The 13,564-nt window shown below is 38.3% G+C and overlaps 1 protein-coding gene across 1 annotated transcript in view; it reads right to left on the bottom strand.

Annotated features, from left to right (window-relative positions):
• Positions 1-5,365: 5,365 nt before the first annotated feature.
• The window catches only part of fgf11b (fibroblast growth factor 11b), a 50,852-nt gene continuing 42,653 nt past the window's right edge, over positions 5,366-13,564 (bottom strand). The window contains exons 4-5 of the mRNA XM_051684384.1: positions 9,204-9,402; positions 5,366-5,718 (exon numbers count right to left, since the gene is read on the bottom strand). Of these exons, the coding sequence (XP_051540344.1) occupies positions 5,585-5,718; positions 9,204-9,402 (333 nt within the window). The 3' untranslated portion in view covers positions 5,366-5,584. The remainder of the gene's footprint in view (positions 5,719-9,203; positions 9,403-13,564) is intronic.

Here is a 13,564-nt window from a genome sequence, read left to right as displayed (position 1 = left end):
AGTTGGTTCATACCTGCATTCATTGGTAAGATTGTGGGTGGGGCTAATCAGGTAGCCACTTTCCAGTTCACAGGCAATCCCTGGCTAGTGGAAGACTTATTTGCATTTTGGAAGACGAGAAGATATGGAAGAAAGGGATTGGCTTGTTTTCTTTTTGTTTGGAAGACACCTGCAGTAATTCCTGATCGGGAGAGGTGCACTGGCTTTCAGGTTGCAGTTTGAGCAGATTTTTGCTTACAGTCCTCAAAGTCATAAAATAGCATTAATTCATCATTCACTGTGGGTTTGGAGGTTGTAATTAAAAGTGAATCCATTAGATTGATAACAGGAAAAAAAATAAATAAATAAATAAAATCTGAGAAAAGAATATAAAAACAAGTCACCACAAGGGAAATACATTTTAAATCAAGCAAATACAAGGTTTCAGCATCCATGTGCATACAAAATAAAACAAGTTTAACCTATTCTTGAAATCTTGGATCAAGGAAGCACCCATAAGGTTTTTAAATGGACATTTTTGTTTACTACTCACTCCCTGGATCTTACTGTTTTTACTGAGGGTAGAAAATTGCCTTCAGTTGGAATTAATATCACAAGTAACTAAAATTCAATAGAAAAAAATACAAAAGAAAAAAAAAATCTGTACATTTCCAAAGTCCTTACAGTATGGCTCACAGCAGTTTTAGCAAGACCAGGCAGTCTTTCTCCCGGAAAGCACCCACATACAGTACTGTCATCATCATTTTTTTTATTTTTTTATTGCATTTAATATTACTTTCTAATCATTCTTTTGATCTATATACATATATTTTCCTTTTTTTTGCTCCTCTGAGAGATAGATATTATGACATTTTTTGTTCATCACAAAAATACAGCATGAAAATTCCATAAGTGTTCCCCCTGATCATTGTGGAACACGCATGTCTGACTTTTTTTGCATGCTTGAATTGAGGGCAAATGAAACAGAGGGTGGACTCGATGCGTCCTTGAGAACTTGCCCTGATTTAAAAGAGAGAGCGAGAGTCAGGAGAGATCTGAGACCATAATACTATAATACAACCAACTTCACACACAGCAAAACCAGGTCTAGAAAAAGAGAAAGGGTACGGGGAGGGAGACTGATTTAAAAAGCAGGGCCATTCTATTTGGGTTTGAAGGAATAGTTCACTCAAAAATGAAAATTCAGATATTATTTAGTAACCCTAATATTGCTTCAAACGCGCATTACTTTTTTTTCTTCCGTGGAACACAAAAGGTTAATGTTAAAAAGTCTTCCTAGGGTTCAGTTGCCATACTAAAATTGAATAACGACTGTGGTCTGTCAAGCTCTTCAAAGGACAAAAAAAATTAAATACAAATAAGCCACACCATTATAGCACAGTAAAAGTAATCAATATGACCCATCCACTATATTCCAAGTCTTCTGAAGTGATACAGTCACTGTGCTAGGAACAGAATGAAATTTAAGACGTTAAATACCTAGTCATTAAATAAAAACCTTTTTGTGTTCCACAGAAGAAAGTCATACGGGTTTGGAGTGACATGAGGGGGTGAGTAAATAATGACAGATTTTTTTTTTTGACTCTCTATCTTACTATAGTCTCCTCCTACACTTTCGCACCAACCCGATAAATTCCTGCTAAAATCTCCCAGTTCATAGTCAGCTAATTTCCTCGGTTTCCTCAGTTGCACAAGGAAATTATTGCTCACAGCACTGGGCTATTGCTCTCCAGTTTGGCTTTTATTGAGTCAATTGATCGTTACTTCGCTCTCTCTCTCTCTCTCACACACACACTTACACACAGAGAGCTGGAGGGAAGGTTAATAGCCACTGGACACAGGAGAGGGTTTGGGGAGATTGCTCAGGAAATGGAGCATGACTTTGGAGCACACATGAGGGGGTGTGTGTGCGCCACATTCGTCCTTGCGTTCTCAAACATCTCCGTTGGGTCAGGTAGCTGGCGTACACACACCCACACACATAAATGCCCCCCTCCCCCCATCCTCAAAGGACCCTCTTCCTCCCCTTCCGCTCAATCAGCAAGAAATTCATTCAGTGTCTAATTCACACAACAGGAGCCCTGCATAGCACTATCTCACTCTTTCTCTCTCTCTCATCATTAGCACTAAAGAACACGCTGTTTCCTCCTCATAATGGTATGCCTCTAAAGTCGTCTTCCTCTCCACCAGCTTACTTCAATCATAGAGTTGCCCTCAGGACTTTCATAAACTCTCGCAGCGAGAACGCACTCCTCAAACCTCGTCTCGCATAGCCAAACTTTCTCCACAGTTATCCCATAAAGTCTTTATCTAGTTAGTCTTTGACATACTAGAATTCCCTTATAAGGAATAGTTCACCCAAAAATTAAAATTCTGTCATCATTTACACACTTTCATAATGTTCCAAACCCATATGACTTTCTTTCTTATGCGGAACCGATTTTCTTACAATAGCAATTCATAGTGACTCATTACTTGTGGTTCTTGTGCCATGACGTCTGGTCATGAGACGGGCAAGAACCAATGAGGTTATTGATGTGTCGCCAATTTGATTGTTTGGTTTCTTTTCTGTTTACATGAGTTAATAATGAATTTCAATCTGTTAATCAACAAAGTGATCGTATGCCTTCAGAAGACTTGGAGTATGACGCATGAGTCACATGGACTACTTTTATAATACTTTCAGGTGTATCTTTAAAGTGAGTTGCTATCAACTGCTATTGTATGGAACTCAACATTCGCAACATTTTGTAAAAAATCTCTGTTTGTGTTCCGCAGAAAAAAGAAAGTTATTTGGGTTTGGTACGACATAAGTGTGAGTAAATAATGACAGATATAAAATTTTTAGGTGAACTATTCCTTTTAAATCCCTCTTGCTAACAACTCGCACTACAACGATTGTCCACATACGCGTACCATGTTTCAACATGCCAAAACGTTCTGCATCATGCACAAACCTTCGTTGACATTCACTGTACATTCTTTCAACTTTCTACTACATTTTCCTAAATATAAAGTGTCTAGCATTTTCTTAGCAACTCCTTTGAGCTAATGTCCTTCACAGCAAAATAAATGAATAAATAAAATAAGATTTGTGAGCAACCTTTACACAAACACGTACATCCTCACACAACAATTTGCAAACACGGAGTGGGGCGAGCAGGACTTAAATAAGATGCGTGTGAAATTATAAAAAGCTTGTTTGCTCACAGATTCCCTTCTGCTTTAATGTTACAGCACTTCCTCTCGGTTATGTGTCAATTACGAAACCTGGAGAGGATCATCAGTCAATATCTCCAGGCAGATTAGAATGCCCAGACTCGTCTCAACCATTAAAATGATCAACTGTTTGTGTGAGCCAGTAGTGTTGGGTTGTTTGCACATGCGTGCCCACACCACACACACGCAAATAAATAATGGAAGCAGATGTTCAACTCGCATCATTCTGTCTCTTTCACACTCTAACACACTTTAAGCACACACACACACACATACACACACAAACAATCTAAAGCTTTTAAACAATGTGTGATTGATCAGCACTCCCCAATTAAAATTTGCATATTAAAATCTCTTGTCCGCGCTGCTTGAATGAGCTGAACATTCGCGGCGGGAATGGGAGTAAATAATTCAAGCAATCATGGCTGGACTCCATGTAATCCCCTGTAAGAATTCCATCAAAGAGCTAGCAAACAACTGCCTGTAATAATCTCTGCTCCTTTGCCAATGATACTTATGCCGCGCTGAGCCCACTGGCCATTAAACATGAATAGAGTTGTCACAAGAGAGTTTAGTTGTTTTTCTTTCATTTAAAAACAAAAAACAAAAATGTAAATAAACAAAAATGCCTGCAGGTATATGCTGCATCTAAACCAAAAACTGATGCTTTTGGGTTGTGGATTCACTCGAAACTCATTTTCATTTTCATCAGCATCATCATCATCATCATCATCATCAACAACAACAACCTGGTCTCATAAAATCACATTACTGTACCTACATTTTTGTAAAATGTTTTTTATGTGGCTCATTGCACGTATCGCAGCAATTTCCTGGTAAAATGAACACTAGAGGCGCTACAACATCAATGACTTTTATTCCCTTTCACACAAATCAGGAGTAAAATGACTCTTGATTATCAGTTCATAAACACATTTTGCCCTGTTTCTCACAATGCTGTCTTATGACATCAAAACACTTTTACTATATCGAATGACTTGTAATAGCCATTCGTCGGCGATTCGCCCCACTCATAATCGCGTCACCTTTGGTGTGAAAAGGCCTTAAGGCAATGCATTTTAATGTTTGCATTACATAACCAATTGATTTATAAGCTTGTTCATGCATGTTCAAATTGTGTCATCGCTCAGCTGATAGATTGTTGCACTTGCATTGCAAATAACCATAGCATGAGCCCCGGAGCATGTGTCGACATGTGACCCAAAAGTGTTATAAAAGCACCACATAATTGATTGCTTTAGTAGTAGCGTTTTTCATGTCACATATACTTTTATCAGTTTAGGTTTAGGCTTAAGGTTGAGGGTAGGCTGGTAGGTTTGTTGATTTAAAACTTGACAGAGCATTGACCTTAAAGGAAGAAAATTTAACTCACTTTTAGCACCACACAGTGGACATTTTACCTTGGAATTTCAGCGATACAGGTAGATACAGGTAGAAAAAACCACGTAATATAAATACCACGCAAAAATATCGCCACAGTCGCATAACTTTAATGAGATTAGGCTAAGAATGAAGGACAGAAGAGCAAAACCTCTTTTTTTTTTTTTTTTTTTTTTGGTTTATAGAATGAGATCTAATTAAAGTGAACTGTTTTCTCCCTTCTGTCCTATCACAAATTCTGCCTGATACCATTGGCTCCTCTGGCTGCTCTCCAGCAGAAATCAATCTACACCTGCTGACCAATAGAAATGGATCCTCCTTAAAAAACTAATTTTATTGCACTCCCTCCTGTAGTTTAAGCTCTGATTGGCAAAGAGAGCAGGCATTGTGATTGCAGGGAAAGTGAACCAGAAAGGGTCTCATCTGCTGGAATCATTATGATGATATTAGGCAATAACGCTCTCTCTCTCTCTCTCTCTCTCTCTCTCTCTCTCTCTCTCTCACTAACACACACACACACACACACACACAAAAACAGGTCAAAACCTGGATTCTTCAGACAGAATGGATGTTGTTTGCATTTTCTTTACAGCCACTGATGTCATGGCAGACTAACAATGTGAGAAAGCTTGTGTGGGACCTGTGGGGGCACATCTCTGAAACATGTTTTTGCAGGGGAGTTTAAGGATAATATGGGTGGGGTTGGGGGGGGGGGGGGGGGGGTTGGTCGGTCAGGTGTCATGCTAGGTCATTGGAAGTATATGTGGGCTGGTTCGCTAGAGAGAGGCTGAGGGTTGCCCTCTCACTGCAGTGAGCCGGGGGTCGCTGTCTCTGTATCTTGCCCCATTCAGAAACCCACAGTAAGCGGCCACTCCTACAGCTCTTCCTGCCCCCATTGCATGAAGGGAAATGGAGTTCTCAGTGTCAACGTGGTCCCTCACCCTCCCTGTGTGCGCCCCCTATGCTATGAAGCATCGGCTCTAGGGGCCTCTTTCCTGCCGTTCTGTTGGGAGGGAGAGTCTGAAGTCTTAACGGTTTTGCGAGGAGGACTCTGCTCCGCTACAAGCTCATGCAATGAGGGTTCCTTGTACATTGCCACTGAGAGAGAAAAAGAGAAGAACAAAGAGAGATTTATTAGACAACAACTAGAGAACAACTTGAAGAATTTACTTTCATTTGTTCATGCTGTCTGCACTGGTTTAGTGCTCGATTCACTAAAGGAATTATGCAGACCTGATCAACGGCACAAACATGCCTGCTAAAACTATACTGAATGCAATTTTCATGGCACATACTGTATCTGATTTTGTGGGTCAGTTATGAGCCCTATATTGTTGATGATGGAGCAGACCTCCACGAGTTGACCTTACCACATCTCTCCACTGCGCATGACTGCACCACGCATCTGAATATATGCCAGGTTATAATGCTCTTCAACCTTAGAAAATGTAGAAAAACTTTTTTAATCAAATTCACTTTACAGCCTGCTTTCCTCGGGCAGTAATAGTGCATTGTATATTGCGCCGGGCAAATAGCAGCTAGTTTTATGAATGAAGTGCAATCTGCAATGAGCCTAAGTTACACAGCAAGGAGTCCTGCTTGTGTGGAAAGGACTGACAATGACTCATGCTTCCTTCTAGTGGAGTCGGAAATATCGTAATTAAAGTTCTCAGCGCATGAATGACCATACGAAATTGTGGAAAGTAGGAAACTCATAATTCTAGACATTACCCCAGTTACCGAGTTGTGACGTTGAAAAGGGCTTGGGGACAAGAAAGATGACGGAAAGCATTGATATTGCAAAGTTCTTTTAATTTCAGTGCTTCATTTCAAAATGAATTTGTTATTAATTTGTATATGAAAGTCAAGTAATGTAAAGCTAATGACTCAGTGGTTTTATACAAATTAATTACTAATTTGTTACAATGCATAAATAAATCGTATCGTGTAAAAGTAATGCAGGTGTTTTCAATTATGTTTATTCACTGGTACAACATAAAAAGAGCTTTTGCCATTATTCATTGTCAGGGATGGGATGATATGTTTATCTTACGATTCAATTCGATATATGATAAGAGCTTCACAATTCGATATTATCTCAATTCGGTATGATAACACTTAAATGACAAAGTATGGCAGAACATTGTTTTTTTATATATTTGCACAAAATGCACATTATAATTTACATTCAAAATAAAGTTATGTAATACACAATATAAATCTTCACAGTTTAAATAAGAAGAGTTTCTCATATACCTTTCACTCAGGAAAAAAGATCACAAATAAATGAGCCTTCAAAAATAGTGGGCTACATTCAGGCTGATCAGGTGCAGAACAAGCAATAGAACTGAACAGAACCTGTCCTTAAAAAGTGCGTGAAAGTGTATATTTATTTTTTAAATAATTGTTTTTGTCTTGATTATTATAATCACATTTTAACTTACCGTTTTGGTCATATTCATTTATGTATATCAGCAACCATTTGTTGCATGTTGTAAATTTTTACACCATAAAAATAGCTTGTATTTGACCAAAATTCCATTATGGTCAGCAAGCTGAGTAATATTTTTTAAGGTGTCAAAATAAAAGTTCCTCAAGAAATATGTATGAATGAACGTTTTTTTTTTTTTACAGCAACAAAACACTTGAACGTAACATACTCATAATTATAACTTCAGAAGTGAGAAGTAGGATAATTCCGATAGCACATGAAATCTCATAATCTCAAGCACTTTTCAACAAAACAAGGCGATTTTCCAGGTATTCCAGTACTTAAATTTCTAAGAGCTAAATTCAAATATTTTAAGCACTTCAAGGACCTTTTGCGAACCCTGTAAACAGTGTAAAGCAGGAGTAAAATCAAGTGATAGAGAGATTATGATGTTTGAAGGGTCATTTCATTTATGATCACATGGACAGAAAACATTGTTTAAAATGTCGAAATATCGAGTTATGCCTCGAAATGTTGTCATTTTTTTGGTTCGCAATATATGTTAATTCGATATATCGTCCCATCCCTATTCATTGTGTATTTGCTTACGTTTGTTTAAGCTTCTTCTATATTTTGTTTCTGATTTGAATTCATGACATGTCATAAAAACAAATGCCCAACTCGGACATAGGAGCTTCCCAGTTGCATTTGAAGGCAGAAATAATTTAAATTAGGGCTGTCAATTGATCAATTTTTTTTATTTAATTAATTACATGATATGCTGATTAATTAATCAAATTATTCCCAATTAATTACATGTATAAATATTTTCTGTGAAAGGGCCTCAAAGGCAATAATTCAGTATATAATGATTAAATAAATATAGTCATTTAAAGCATTCACAAGACAATACAAAAGTGCCTTTAGAAGGCAATATATTGTTTGTTTCCATATTATTGAACATAAGCATATCATTGGCCTAAAGTTTATAGGTCGCTATGTCATGTTAAGTATAGTTTGAAACTTAAAAAACCCCACATATTTTGAGATCCCTGCATTCAGGATTGTGCTTCGTCCAGCTGAGTTTTCACGCAAGAATGCATCCTCATCTTGTGCTGTCGCTAGTGTCAAGCAAGCCTGAGCAAGTAGGTAAAGCTGCTGTCCAGAGATCTCCAAAAGGGGGTGGGATACCTCCAGAAGTGGGTTGGGCCAGCTCTAAAGGGGCGACACTCCCACACATGGTTAGGGAAAGGGTTAGGTTAGGAACTCTGTATATCTTTGCTGTCAGTTTGGAGCTTCCGCCCCTTTTTGGAGCATAGCCTGCAGCTCATCCTTTTCGGCCTGAGTGCAGTTTGTTCTCTGTCTGTACAGCTGTATGTTGCCAATACAGCTGGAGTTTCGCTTACTGTCACCTGCTGTAAAATGTGGTCCATCAAGCTTGCTCAGATGCTAGGAATATTCGATCCAGGGACATGTTTGCTTTATTTATTTTTTTACAAGTTATTTGTTTTATAATTAATCGCTTTGAACTAATAGATTAAATCAACAGCCCTAGTTTAAACACTTAAGACGCAGCATTATTTCAGCTCTGTTTGTACCTGCTTAAACTCGATTGCAGACAGTTAGTGAATAAGATGCATGTTTTTGCACTGAAATACTATGTGCAAAAGCGGCATGACTGTTAAGTGAATTCTCCCCTAAGAATCTGCTAATTAAAAATGTATATTGGTTGACCACTAATCTGAATATTGGGGAAAGCGTGTACTCCTCCATGTCTATGGTAGTTATAACCCTGTTAGATTGTGACAATTACCAAAAATATTGTGATTACTTCTTCCATAGTATGCCATGATGTCAGCCTGTACTCATTTATATTCTGTACTTGACAACACACAAGTAATACACCCTTTTGTGTCTATACCCTGCTGATAAAACAGCTTAAACCATCTTAAGATGGTTTGCTGGTCTCCCAGCCTGGACAGGCTGGTCTGGCTTGCAGAGTTTTAAGCAGCTGTCACCTGGTCCGCCTGGGAAACCTGCCGATTAGCTAAACCACAAGAACACCTGCTTGGCCAGGCTAAGAGAGCAGCTTAACCAGCTAAGACCTGTACACCAGCTTTTCTAAAGTCTATTCAAATCCATCTGCTCTGACCTTCGATGACTTTTGGTAAGAAGTGTGCTGCCGCTTTGGTCTTCTTCACACGGTTACCCTTCATCACTTTGCCATCCCGGTTGATACCGATGTACCATGAGCGTCCCGACTGGCTTTGGCGGTACAGCATAGAGGAGTACGTCACATAGTAGTTCTCAAACACGCTCTCTTTGAATTTGCACTCTGGGTTGAAGTTCTCCTACCAAAGAAAGAGAGACACATAAACACGCTAATAAGCACGAAGATCTTTTATCTAAAATGTATGCACATATATTGGCATAAACACAATAGTTGATGTTATACTATTAAGAATTTAAATAACATCATGCCATACTTTCGATTGGTTCGGCCATGCCAATGGAGAGTAAAAAGAAATCTTGTGATGGTGTTTCTTTGAAAGCTACGTTCTCTAGAGAGCAAGAGGCAGATTATTCTACTCATCAGCTGTGCATTCATTTGCATGACTGATGAACGCTGAACTTAACGCTATCCCCAAAGGTACTTTGAGAGAAGAGATCTGGCAAACTCTGCTCAACATAAATGCTGGAATGCAAATGTAAACATGTGCGAATCTCATAAACTCAAAAGCAGAACCCACAAATCCACGGATACTCAAAGTGTCACGGCCTGAGATGAAGAGAAATTCATTACATTTTCAACCCAAAACTTGAATTTGTCCAGTTCAGAACATAACCTTGCAGTTCCCATTCATCTCTCTTCCGTGTAGAGCCCTTCCCACCAATTCAAGTCACTATGGCTGGGTGACTGTAACCAGGAGCGACATGGATACATCTCTCTTAGTCTTCGTCAGGGTCCTTGCCCTGTCACAGAGCAGACCCAATCAGAAGGATTGATTTAGTGAGGGTAGCCAAGCAGAAAGAGCTGACTGAAGCCTTTCGGCAAGCCAACGGAGACTGAGAGAAACAGACTGAGAGAGGGAAGATGCTGGGATCTGGAAAGGCATGAAAGGGTTAATGGACGCTTTTTTTTTTTTTTTACACTATTAAGCAGCTCAGCTCAACTTGAGAGTGAAAACCAGTGAATACATCCAAATTTCTGCCTGTCTGCTTTTAGTCTATGCATCGTTCTGTATATATTTTCTGGGGGGATTTGTCTTCATCAGCTCTTTAGATCTTTTTCATTTTCTCACTCTTTCTCCAAACCACCCTCCCTCCTGCCCCTGCATCAAACTATGCAGCTTTTGGCTCACGTATTTTATGTCCTCAGAATCTCTCACAGACGGAGATCAATAGATGATCAGCCTCATGGAATACTAAAAACAATCTGATCATGTGAAGGTCATCATCACCTCTAACCATGCATACTTAAGTTCAACCATCCTACATATGACAAAAGAGCTCAACAAATCTTAGCTTTTGGCGGGACCATCTTTTTAAGCTATTTGTGCTTTAAAAAAAGAACTTAACCAGCCTAAAATGGTTTGCAGGTCTTAGCTGGTCTCACAGTCAGGTCAAGTTGATGTGGTTTGCTGGTTTTAGAAGGGTTTTGGGCACTTGTCAGCTGGTCAGGCTGGGAGACTAGCTTTATCCAGTTTATGCTGATTTAAGATGTGTTTTCCAGCAGGGTTTGTCCTACAAGAACTCTACATAAAGGCCAAGCCACTTGACCTCCACTCTCAGGCCCAAATTGAACATTGACTCCAACTCCCAAGGAGGACCTGTGGGCAACTGAGATGATCACCACCCATCTGTGCGTGGGAGAGTTCACATTGAGCAATTTTGATTATGGGCTTAAATAAAAAGTTAATCCTTTCACCCCGACTCATTGAGTGAGTTAGACAGCCTCCTTCAGCTTGTGTGTCCTGGTAGAATGGGCTGGAATGAGATGTTGAGAAAGAGGTAATAACCAGTCTGCGTGCAGAGAATCCCGACGACCGTGCCAGCATCTTTATAATGCAGAGCAGCACTCTGACCTTCCCCTCGCCCCACCCCCTCTCCTCCTCTCCTCCTCTCCTCCTCCTCCTCCTCCTCCTTGCCTCCCTCGATTTCTCTCCGTCCATGTGCAAGGTGTCTGACTGAATATATTTTACCTTGTCATTAAAAAAAAACACACCCCTTTATGAACCTTGTATAAATAAGGGCAGCTAGCCCTGTTATCCTTTTATACTTTATCCCACTTACAACTCCAAATCACTTTCCCCAACCCGCTAACACGGTCATGGGCATCTGACTTTTACCATTATGGAAAAAAGTCTGAGCAAACAAGTTACGGTAATCATATACTTGTATTGCTCCTACATAGAATAATAATAATAAAAAATGTATGATTACAGATATTTACAACTTTTTTAACCTTTTTTTTAAAAGTATTTAATTACAGACTTCTTTACCTACATTTTGGATAAACCCTTTTTCATATTTATTTAGTGTAAACAGTCATATGGTATGACATCATTTATTCTTTTTTCATTCATAATTCTACTTTTTGCATTTTAATTCATTTACACGTTGGTTTTTTAACTCCTTTTAACATAAGCACTCACTGTATCAAAATTATTTCGACAGATGGTGATATAATACAATTTTAATGACATATAATCAATTATTCTCAATTTCACACAAAATTATTTTGTGACAAACCAGGATGATAATAACGAAATTTATAAAAATAGGGAAATGCTTAATATAGAAAAATAAATAAATAAATAAATACAGGATTGTTTAAAATTATAATAAAAATGTGTGGATAACTAAATAAAAAGTTATAAACTGTTAACATTGTGTATCTAAATATAGTTTTCTTAACCCTCACATACAATCTATAGCTGATACTTTGGCATGACTAATTTATCATATGGTGTGACATTTTCAAATATTCTCTCACCTTTTGTTTAAATGTCACCATATTCACTTTCATGTAGCTCAGTTTGAGGCCTGATTTATGTTGACACATGACAACAATACCATGTAGCCTACCAATGACAATTAAGTAGCTTGAATAGTGAAAAAATGGTCCATGAACTTGGAACTGTTATGAACACACACAAGGCAAACCCCTCTTAACTTTATAATGTATTTCAAAGATGTTTTTGTTTTTCTTGGTTGAGAAAACACCACTTCATCACAAATGTCCAAATAATAGGTTGTTCAAAAAGCACTATATGTTAGATGTCATACAACATATTATTGATTTTTCTCAACTATATATATATATATATAAACCTATTTAACCACAACTAGCTGCTGTATTAAACATTTCTAGAATCTACAAAGTTGTCTAAAAATTTGCTTTTTTAGTTTTAAGCACAAAAATATGGGATATATTTTTGTTTTTCTTGATTTTATTCGAGTGTGAACTGTACAAACAAACATGCAGACTCAAAACACATACCCATACACTCCACAGACACCATGGGGATCTGAGCTATGACGTCCCCATCCGAAGACATTTTGCAAACTATTTCTCACAGCTTTTGGTTCAGATAGCATGAAATCGACAGACGGAGGATGTAGGATCCGACTGCTGTGCTGTTTCTATCTCTTGTTGAAGTGGAGTTAATGACCTTCTTACTGCCACATGGCAAACTCAGAAACACTTTTCTTGGGGGCAGTTTACAGCGCTCGCTTAAGTGCTACAAAGAGCAATCTGTAATGTTTCAGATGGCCTGTCACACCTTTAATGCTTGTCACAACAATACTCAAAGCAGAAGGAAACATTTTACAGTGAAGTTAAGCTAGCAACGATCTTTAAGACAAGAAAAGTGCACAATACAGCCTTTTTTAAAATCCTCTATAATGTGCACAAGAGACCATATAACAAGACACGGCCCAGAGCTTGTTACAGAGGCTTATGTTGAAACTGGGAACAGTTGTAGTTTTGCAACACTGTTACTTTGAATTTTTCTTTTCTTTTCCTTTTTTTGTTAGAACATTTTTGTTAGACATTTTTGTTAGAATGAAACAAACATGACCTCTATCTTCGTTAGATTCTCAGCAAGAAGTTCTGAAAAGTAACACACTGCTGGAGACAGTTGAATAATTGATATCAATTATGCTATTTCAAAGACACATGTATTATTCAGTGAAACTTTGTACTAGTCACAAATCCATGACTACAGCTAAAGGCGTTATATTGAGAAAGGAAGTAGACAAAGAAATGTACCCTTCATGCAAAACACACAAAAGAAAACAACAAAGGAAAACTAGGATTCCAAAGCTACAACTCAAGCAAAAAATGAGTTACATACTTCCTGTAAATGGGGTATGGCACTAATTTGTGGAGAGTGGAGAAAGGAAATAAAATAGGGGAACTGGATAGCCAAGAGATATTGAAAGAAGTGCATGCTGGGAACCGGTCAAATCAGAGGGGCCATTATCAGCAAAAACAGTACTAGCTAAGGC

Source organism: Myxocyprinus asiaticus, chromosome 42 (genome assembly GCF_019703515.2).
Source record: "Myxocyprinus asiaticus isolate MX2 ecotype Aquarium Trade chromosome 42, UBuf_Myxa_2, whole genome shotgun sequence".
NCBI classification, from domain to species: Eukaryota; Metazoa; Chordata; class Actinopteri; order Cypriniformes; family Catostomidae; genus Myxocyprinus; species Myxocyprinus asiaticus.
This window is presented reverse-complemented; position numbering and strand designations above follow the sequence as displayed.